Source organism: Chroicocephalus ridibundus, chromosome 4 (assembly GCF_963924245.1).
Source record: "Chroicocephalus ridibundus chromosome 4, bChrRid1.1, whole genome shotgun sequence".
Taxonomy (NCBI): domain Eukaryota; kingdom Metazoa; phylum Chordata; class Aves; order Charadriiformes; family Laridae; genus Chroicocephalus; species Chroicocephalus ridibundus.
In genome coordinates, this window is record NC_086287.1 from 51,718,462 (window position 1) to 51,728,525 (window position 10,064).

At 45.5% G+C, this 10,064-nt stretch overlaps 1 protein-coding gene and 1 long non-coding RNA gene across 4 annotated transcripts in view; one reads left to right on the top strand and one right to left on the bottom strand.

Moving 5' to 3' along the window:
* Positions 1–1,813, bottom strand: part of LOC134514742 (uncharacterized) — a 24,614-nt gene extending 22,801 nt beyond the window's left edge. For 2 of the 3 annotated variants that reach the window (XR_010070786.1, XR_010070783.1), the window contains exon 1: positions 1,285–1,813. This is a non-coding gene — a long non-coding RNA (uncharacterized LOC134514742). The remainder of the gene's footprint in view (positions 1–1,284) is intronic. The other variant, XR_010070785.1, reaches the window with a different exon arrangement.
* Positions 1,775–9,750, top strand: COMMD9 (COMM domain containing 9). The gene is made up of 6 exons (XM_063332924.1): positions 1,775–2,007; positions 2,106–2,231; positions 2,761–2,900; positions 3,666–3,700; positions 7,840–7,943; positions 8,759–9,750. The coding sequence occupies exons 1-6, from the start codon at positions 1,957–1,959 to the stop codon at positions 8,897–8,899; spliced, it is 597 nt and encodes a 198-aa protein (XP_063188994.1). The 5' UTR covers positions 1,775–1,956; the 3' UTR covers positions 8,900–9,750.
* The last annotated feature ends 314 nt before the right edge of the window (positions 9,751–10,064 follow it).

A 10,064-nucleotide genomic window follows, 5' to 3' on the forward strand; every position in this document is an offset into this window, starting at 1 on the left:
CCCTGAAGAAAACAATGCCCCTCTTCCCCAGCTGGATACGGAATTTTGGAAGTTTTACTGCTTAAAAAAATTCTGCTTACTGCTGACTGTAGAAAATGCTAGTTTGATTGGTTTGGGAACAAGACAAGCAGGCAGATTATAAGAGGTCCAATGATGCAATTACAACACTAAGTGATATCCTGTGAAGAATCCCTATGTTTCCTTTAGGCTTACTTGTTCAGATTGTAACACAGTGTTGTTTTTCCATACTGCCTTCATTCTGTTTATTCTTTCCCAACCTCTAAGCTTACTGCTGATGTTAATAAATGCCCACTTTTATTAATGCAGGACTTTACACTATACAGTCAGTTACATTACCTACCTGTCACTCAGGTGACAAAAGTGACCTACCTTGATTCCCCTGAAGGCAGAAGCAAGGTCAAGACAACATGATTCCAGTTTCCCGGCTCTTAAATCCTGACCTCTAACCACTACCCAGTATTTTTTCCCTTTGGGATGCTGTTGTTTAGCCCACTAACTCTGCAAACCTTCCACTTGGGAAACAAAAAATAAATTAAAAATTAAAATTAAATTCAAATTAAAAATTATCTTTCCCTTCATTTTCTGGTCTATTTCAGTGTGTATTTTACAGATGCTGCTGTAGTCGTGTAGGTGGAAAATGATTGCTGTGGCATCAGTAGATGAATGTCCACCGCTAAATACTTTCAGATACCTCCTCTCAGGAAGGAATAGGCAATGTTGTCTGTGTAGCTCATTCTCCTTTTCTGATCAGAGTTCAGAATCAGTTCTGATCAGCTGTAGAGTACAGTCGCCTGGGTAAGCAACTGCCAACCATGAGACCTACTGCCCACTCGGTCCTGCCGCTTAAACTCAGCAGCAGCACAGCAGCTCTCCCAGGAAGACTCCACCATGAAGACGACTCCCCATGGCAGGCACTCAGCTTTACCTAACGTACTGCCTGAGCCGGGTTAGATTTGTTGGTGACACGACGCCAGAGAAAGCAGTACAAACACATGGCAGCTCTCCAAACTGATCAGTCATACTAACTCATTTCAAGAGGCCACAGATGGTAAACTCATACCCCAAAATAGTTCCCCCAGAGCCTCGTTTCCTGTTGCTCATGAAAAATGATGGAAAATAAAATCCTCTCCTTTGGATTCTTCTGCCCTTTAAGGCTTCCCAGCATGAGAGAGGGAAATTGGTCCCTCTGCAAGAGGAAGCCCTTTTCCCTGCCAAGCTTGTGAAGCCCAATGCAAACAGCATTTATGTATTTGCATTTCTTACCGTCTATTATCCTGCTTACAGAACAACGCCAATGGAAATGAGGATGGGGGTGCTGTGACAGAAGTGGAGATCACAGATGCCCTGGAACCAGATGTGCCGGGAATTACACAAGGCAAAGAGAAGACTATTTATCTCTCTAAAGAGGACTTATTTAAATCCTTTACAAAGTGAAAGATACACACAGTTCGCTAAGATAAGTCCTTATCGTTGCAGCAGCGCAATCATAAATCCTTTGCCTTCAGTTCCATCTGGCTGAAAACAGGGCGTTTACAGCTAAATTCTGCATCCAACGTAGAGACCTGCACTGACAGTAAAAAAAGCAAGCAGGTCGGAGAGGGCGAGGCCAGATGTCTAGGGCTCGCCCTCGCCCCTCCTCCCTCCCCACCGACACCGGGCTCCTGCCACGCTGTCGGGCTGCGGCCGCAGGCCCCGCTCGCGCGGCGCACGCTCCCCCGCACGCCCCACCGCGGGCGGGGGCCGCTAAAGCCTTCGGCGCGGGGCTGGGGCTTCAGAGCGCGATAACGCCGAGTCCCCACACAACGGCGGGACTTCAGCGCCCGGCCGCACCGCCCGCGGCCCCGGCCCCGCCCCCGCCGGCCTCAGCTGACAGCGCCAAGATGGTGTCGGCGCAGCAGGGGGAGCTCGGCGCCCGCCTCAGCTGACAGCGGCAAGATGGCGGCGCTGGGGGACGGGGAGTTCGCCGCCCTGCAGAGCCTGCTGAAGGTGAGCGGGCTGTCCAGCCGCTGGGGGACGGGGCGCCCGGCCCGGCGGCTGCTTCTCCCAGGCCGCGGCTGAGCGCCTCCCGCTTTGCTCCCCGCCAGGCGCCGTCGAGGGACGCCGTGCGGCAGCTGTGCCAGGAGTGCTTCTCCAGCCCGCCCGCCGGCCTCGGCCCGCTGGCGCAGCGCGCCTGCCCCGGCCTCGCCGCTGGCCCCGAGGAAGCGGAGCAGGTAGGGCCGGGCGGGAGGGAGAACCGCCGGCGCGGCAGCGAGCGGAGCGCCTTGGGGAATATCCCCTCCCGCTGCGCGGAAACGGGGCGCGCAGGAAGGAGCGGGCGGACGGGACCTCCCGCCTGGGCCTCGCCGTGCGGGCAGGGAGGGGAAGGCGGGGGAGGAGCGGCCAGCAGCGGCGCGGGCGCCAGCGCAGGGCTTGGCCCAGGCCCTCAGGAAGGTGCGCGGCGCCATGGGGCTCCGAAGAACCGCGGCTGCTGCTGGAACCAAAGTGCGCCGTAAAAGCCGTCCTCCCCCGGAGGCACAGCCCGGATGGGCCTTATAGGGAAGTGGATGAGGCGTGCGTGCTAGAGGACAGTGAGACCTCTAGCCTGTTAAGGCTGTCACGCAGTACTAGGGTGACCAAGGCCTTCCTAGTATTGGTTGGACTGCAGAAGCTGTGTCTCTCCTCACTGCTGAAGGCCTATCCTGTGCTGTTCGTAATGCTTTTCAACTCAGCAGAGCCCTTTCTCCTTTTCCTTTCCTACAGCTGGTATCTGCTTTGCACAATCTCACCAGGCACGTCGTGTACCACGGCTTGACAAGGGCAGAGGATATCCTGTCTCTCTTTCCAGAAGACTTCCACCAAAATCTGAAAAACCTTTTGACTAAGATAATCTTGGAGAATATGTGAGTGCTACCCACCTGCCATTTGCTTTCATCTGGAAAGTTAAAGCCTGTGTATCTGGTTTGATATGTGGCTAGTTGGCAGCATGCAAAGTCATGTTTCTATTTTGTGTATGCCTTGGGCATAATCACAGTTTGGGATGAGCAGAGTTGAATGAAATATGTCATCTGAGTGTAATGGCAAACAAAACACAGCCATGGGTACAGCGGGTTTTCCCAAGACCTTTGGAATGTGTGTGGGCCTTGTTCATGTAATGCAAAGCCCCTTTTATCCTAACAACTCACCTGTGTGGTGAAAAAAATACTACAGAAGATGATAAAACTTAGAGGGCTAGATTTCAGCACTACAAAAACAGATTGGGTAGCATCTAGGTGCCCGTCCGCTTACTGCCTTGGCTTAGGTGCAGAGGCACTGTATGTGGTACAGCGTATGTGAGGTGGTGGCAGAGGATAGCAGTTCTGTATGCTTGTACATCTCACTGCTTGGTAGCCCATTGCTTTAATAAATGCCTTAAGTGAGGCACACTTACAGAAGAACAAATCGTTGGTCTCCAACCTGCCTGCCATTGCCCACCAGTGACAGCCTTTCCTTGGCACTCAGTGGCATAGGCAGTCTCTTCCCTGCTTACTGCCGCAGCTCTGGTGACCCTTCTGTCAGGCATAAGCCACTCTGAATGCTTTCCCTACTTTTTTTTTTTTTTTTTCTTTTTGTCTTCTCCCCAAAAGCACTGATGATACTTTCTTTTTCTCTTCTCTACTTTTTCACAGCTCTGCTTGGAGGAATGAAGCACAAGCAAGTCAGAGTAAGTAGTAGTTCACATCTTAATGCAATTAATGTTTCCTGAGGTCATTGGAGCTTAGTGTTTAGATTAGTGCATCACAACATGTTTTCATAATGTAGCACAGGGGTACCCCCATTTGCCTTAGGTGAAGCTGTATGATTGTGGCATCACAGAGTTTAGCAGAGGCCACAAACTTATATTCAGGTCTGTGCTGCTGTGCTAAATTGTTTCCAATCCTCAAGCAATTCCATTTAATGCTCAATCTGTTACAAACTTGGAGAGTGCCCTCTATAGCAAGTATTTGCAAGACTTCTGAAAGTTAACCATTCTGACCTCCCTATTCAAGTAATTTACTGATGTAGGTATTGTCGTGGGCGGAGTGATTAACTTCACTTGTAAGAGAGAAGTAGTGAAATATTTATTAATATAAAACACTGATTTAACAAGGTTAGTAGTGAATGCGACGGTGTTTTATGAGATTCGATGGTAAGGTATGCTTGATTATTTACTGCCTAGAGGACAGGCTCAGACAAGCTGTCAGGGAGACCCTCCTCTCGAGTCACGAGGTTCAGAAAGGACCCCCTTGCTTTCTAAACTCCTTCTCAGAGAGGAGTCTAGGTGCAGCTGGATCCAATGCTAGTCCCAGACTTGGTCAACGGTTTATGTCTAATGAATCCTTTATATCACTTAGCTAAGATTTCAAAGTGTAGCATGCTATTAGTCGCTTACTGAGAATCTGTTGTGGCAAGGAATCTCTCAACCTTGAGGAGCAGAACCTTAAGTGAGCGTCCCCACTCAAGGGGAGATCCTGGTGTGCAGCCCGCTGCTGTTCAGGAGAACTCAAAGGGCTCTTGGGCTGTCCACTACTTATAGAGTAAGATAATTGATCTATAGCTGTACTAGCATGGGAAAAGAATATTTAGGTCCCCACTCCAGATAGCGTTTTGGCTGTCATACCCCAAATTGCCATCCATCCCCCAAAGTCCAGGTGCAACTCATCACAACTCCCACTGATGGTTATGGCTTGAGCAGGAGCCAGGGGAAGGGGAGAGCACACCGCCACACATATTGAATAACTTTGCACTGTAAAGGATATGTGTATGTTGGGGAATACCTTACCTTGCACATCTAGTCAATTCTGTGCATTCTTTCTCTTCTGCTCATCAGGAGGTACACTGCATGTATTCATAACTCTGCTTTTTCTTCACCTTTCTAAACAGTGATGTAATTAAGGAATGCGAACTTTAACAATAGCATCATGGGCAATGAGTTACATCCCAGTTAGGTGTTCCATGCAGCTACAATACTTCGTTTTCTTTACAACTGTAGCACTTAGAGCCTCACAGATGGGAGCTGATGCATAACAGAGTACTTCGAGGTATGCTAGGATCCTCTTTAGTCTTTTCTTTGCCTGCAGAAGAGATAACATCCAACAGCTAAACAGTATGGCAGGACCTGGAAATATACTATCCCTCAAAGTTTTAATGGAGTATAAATTGGGAGAGGGAAGAAACTACTATGCAATGCTGATACAGAAAATACAGCAGTTGCTTACACTAAACAATGTTCTAGTGTTATCAAGACACATAATGCTTTTCCCTTATCGTTAGCATTAGAGGAAATGAGAGCAAACATGACACACTAGCTAGGTCTTCACAGCCCAGAAGCAAGGCTGGGTTTGTGGCTCTTGAGTGTCAGAGCAGAGCTCCTGGGTGCTCCATGTCATTGTATTCATGAATTTTTAACCCCGTTGGAATGAGATTGTCTTCTAGGAAATGGTGGATTGTTTTAGTATTGTCTTCATGAGGTGCCTGACATATATTACATAAGGACCAAGGCAGTGTTATAAAGAACAGATACTCCAACTGATTGATCTATGTTAACATAAAAACGTTTCCTGCCTCTCCCAAGCAACTAGCAATCAATCTTTGCAAATTAACATACAAGGCTAAACAGATGCATTTTATGTTGTTGCAAATGCTGCCAAGTGCTGGCCCTGGCAGAGTGTGAACTGGAATTCGTTCCAAAAGCAAGAGCAAGGCAGCCAGTTCTGCACTGCCCCCTGGAGCTCTGCTCAGGGGAGCAGGAGGAGAAGGGAGAGCCTTTCCCCAGACAGAAAGAGGTATTTCTGTAAGCACTGTTAGGAAGCAATTTGAGCATCTGGACTCAGTAGGAAGGCTAGCGATCAACCCTTGGGGAGGAAACTAGGCATCTTATGATAGGAGGAAACCAGACAGGCTGCAATTGCCTATTGAGACCCTTCTTCCCTTAGCACTCAGCAGAGGTTTAGTCTTTGCCTCTTCATCCCCCTCTGGTACCTTTAAATAGATGTCAAATAATTGCTGACAACCAGGTTTGATAAGACTTCACAAAGACTCAAACCTACCAAGCACCACAGCTGAGATTTTTAAATTAAGTTTGAGAATAAACGATCACCTCCCTACAGATCTTTTATGGGGTTGGTCCTAGGTTTCATTCAAACTTCTTTGAAAATCCCTAGCTGACGTAAATGGGAACAATGTTTCTTCAGGCACCCTGGAGTCATTTATTCTGACATAGTTACAGCAGTTAAGCCCCTTAGCTGCAAATTCCCGTTTCAGACCGAAAGGGCTTGTCTTTGTTTCCTTGTCCTTAGCGTGGACTTTCTTCTAGTGAGAACTTAAGTTTTTTTTCCCAGGAAACTGAATGCTGCACTTTCAAACATAGGAACTCTAGCTCAGCTCTTAGCTGAAAATGGAGTTGAAAAAGGTACAAGAGGGGTTCTGAGTCTTATAAATGTGACAGTAACAAAGTGGGAATGATTTTATGCCCTGTTAAACTGCACCTGACAACTTGTTTTCTTTACATTTATATATTAAACAAGGAATTTACCTTACAGACATTTTCCAAATTTCTGGATTTTGGTGCTAAATTGCATTTTACCACTGGGCAGTCAAGGGTTCAGGCCTCATCTTTTAACACTTGCTGTTGTTATCTGGTTGGATAAGTAATTATGCTTTCCTTTGGTTTGTAGTTTCTGTGAGAAAATGCTTGTAAATCTGAGATGAAAATGTCAATACTGTTTCTTTTTCTGGGTTAAAATATTATAATTTTTTTTTAATGAAAGTAGGAATCTTGTCGTGTTCAAACAAGGGGGAAAGGTATCTGCGTGCCACCCATCTAAACACCTGCCTCAGTTTCACTTGAGTATATTCTTCACACTTTCCTTGTATTTATTGCTTGCAGCAGAAAGACTCTGTTGAAAAACATTATGCTCCCAGGAACTGACAAAGAGCACTTGCAGCTGGCCTGTTGGTGCCAGAGTTTTGTTGGGAGAACCTTAATCTCATCTTTTATGCCAATTTGCATGATACTTAAGGACTCTTGAGGGTTCATATGTGCAGTGAGCTTCTTTAAGTACACACCATCATGAGACAATATCCGCATCTCCTCTCTGCAAGAGATAGCTACACAAATTTCTTGTCACAGTGGCTAAGTCAGACCTGTCCTCCTTCCCTTGGGAGGCTCATGATGTCTCTAGCCCTAACCTATTGATGTCAGTATTGCACCAGACTATTGAATGATTTCTAATTAGGATGATATCTTCAATATTTTTAACGAATTGTCAGGATATGTGAAGATTGCAGTTTACCAATACATATGCTGTCCTGCAGGATGCTTTTGTTCACACGTTGGGGAGCTTGAAATAACGTATTTTATACTCTTAAGATGTATTTTATACATCTTAAATGACTTTAAGATCATTCCTGTGTGCTTTCTTGCTAGTTAGAGAACAGAGCAATGAGCATGTAGGTCCCGGAGCAACTCATGATGAGTTGCCCCCAGCAAGGCAGGGGATGAAGAGTTGGAGAAGATGTCTTACTGTTCCCCTTCTCGCAGCTGCTTTGTGACTTTAGCTATGCTTGTCTTGCACTGTACCATCCTTGTGTATGATGATGGGAGAACCCTGTTTGTCCTTCCAGTGTTGTGAGGAGGCCTTCAGAGACTGGCTTACTGCAGAGTGAACATGATGTGAAACCACGTAGTAGCACTAAAGTTGTACACTTCCCAGGGCCAGAAGTAGAGAAGCATGCGTATGGTGGTAGTCACAGGTTCCAGGGTCTGGTGTCATCATGTGCTGCTGGGCTTAACAGACCCATTTTTTTTTTTTAATCCCTCAGTCTCCTTGCCTCGGCTGGTTGACATGGACTGGAGGGTGGACATCAAGACGTCTTCAGACAGCATCAGCAGAATGGCAGTCCCTACTTGCCTGCTTCAGTTAAAGGTAATGATGTCAATGACTATAAAGAATACAGGATCAAAATAGTCAACACGTGACTGACCAGTGGTAGCGCAAAACAGTTCAGACAGGCATCTGATGCTTGCCTATTGTGCGGTGGGCAATTAACAGATTTTCTCAGAGGTGATCTTTGAAATACCACAGAGCCTGGAAATGATGCCTCTGATGAAAGCCCTCTTTTTCTTGCAAGGGAGAGTTTTCTTTGCATGAGGATGCAAGAAAGCACCACATTTGTGCCTTTCTTTCTGTTCTCTACAGAAAGAAGATAAATTATGATGTCATTGCCTTTTAATTCTAAGTCAGCATGTTTAGCTGACTACGTTAGTTGGGAAACGACTTCTGATTATTAATAAATTCCTTCACTGGCTACATCTATCAATAGCTAAACTTACTGCTTATATTCAACAGAGTTATGGATCCCCCCAGCCAGTAAATATGGGAAGGGTGGGTTTCAGAGAAGGATGAAAAAAGTCTAATTTCTGTATGTGGGATGGGGTTAAGTATCCTGTGTGGTATCTGCTAAGTTGCTTTTGATATGGATGTGGTTTCCTTCCATGAGTCTCTTCAGAATTTCCCCATACTCATGGCAATATGTTTACTTGCACTCTTCCCATGGGAGCACACTTCACTAGTGAGGTGCGCAGCTTAGAAAATGTGCCGTGGTCCTTCAGGATGGAGCTGGATGCCAAATTTAAAGCACTTTTCTTAATCTATTTATTAAACACTGATTTTTGTAGTGGCACTGGAAAAACACATGAATGAATTTTTCATATAGCTGAAGTCTGTGTTCCTACTTTCAGATTCAGGAAGATGTTGCTTTATGTGGAAATAGTCCTGTTGTTTCTGCACTGACTGTGGAACTGAGCAAAGAAACCCTGGACACTATGTTAGAAGGTCTAGGAAGGATCCGCGACCAACTTTCTGCCGTTGCAAGCAAATGAATACTCAAGGGCATGGATTCCAGCAGCGAGGAAGGGAAGTATTTTCCACCTAAAGCTCTCATAAGTTGCAGCCCAGTGTAACATGTCTTCTGTTTTAACAAAACAAAATTAGAGAGATGTCTTTATTGTGTTAATAAGATAGCTTTTGAAAAGCTAACACATAAACATTCCTTTGGGCTGATGCCAAAAAGTGTTTTCCTAATATGTTGTTGAACAAAAGCTGGTCTCTATTTCAGAAAAGGATTTGCGGGCTCAGAGCTTGACTTAATCACAAAGATCATAACTGGAAATAGCAAATAACTGCAGCCAATGAAGCAAGTGCTATCTCTCTGCCCCGAAATTAGGATCTGAAAGGCTCAGGCTGGTTAATGGACTGCCTTACGGCATTAGCAGACAAGGAGGTGCTTCCCTCTGGAATGTGCATATATTGAGGTGCATGCTGGATGTAGCGCGCTCTCCCCCTCAATGAAGCACAGCCATTCTGCAGATTGTTATTACAGGATAATGCTTTGAAATAGGGCAATTATGCTACAACACATTCCCTTCTGATCAGCTTCATAGCACCATTTGCAAAATGACTAGTCTGAACATCTTTAGCAGCAAGTAATTTCCTCCTTCTGTTTCAAAAGAAAAAAAAGGAGTTCAGATAATTCATGTTTGGGTTTATTGAACTCTGGGCTTTGCCTTCACTGCACAAAAAGCAGACTGGGAAAGTAAATTGTTGGAATTGTTGGCTGTTTTCTGTACTGTAGGAAACTGTTCTGTGGCAGTATGCGCCTCTACTTCCACAAAGTGTTCTCTTGTTTGTTTGTATAAATCTTCATTTAATTAAAAAATGAACTGCTAATTGATTTTGTGAATCCTTTTCAATCTAGAAGAGACGTTGTCCTGGGTTACCTCAGCCTCTTTGTGATGGCCCCTCATTTCTAGGCTGGTTTAATGGACGTTCACGTTTGTTGCTGAAAAGGGATCTTTTGTTTCCTGTTCAAATGGATTCATCTTTTAAACCCTCTTCTCTTCATTATAACACAGTTTTATGGGACCTTTATCTATGGGCATCAGCTCTATGCAATATTTCAGGTGATGATCTTGACCTAAAACTTTATAAATATACGTACATTGAAAGTGTGACGGAGTAAGTGCAGAAAATGAACAAAATTCAGAC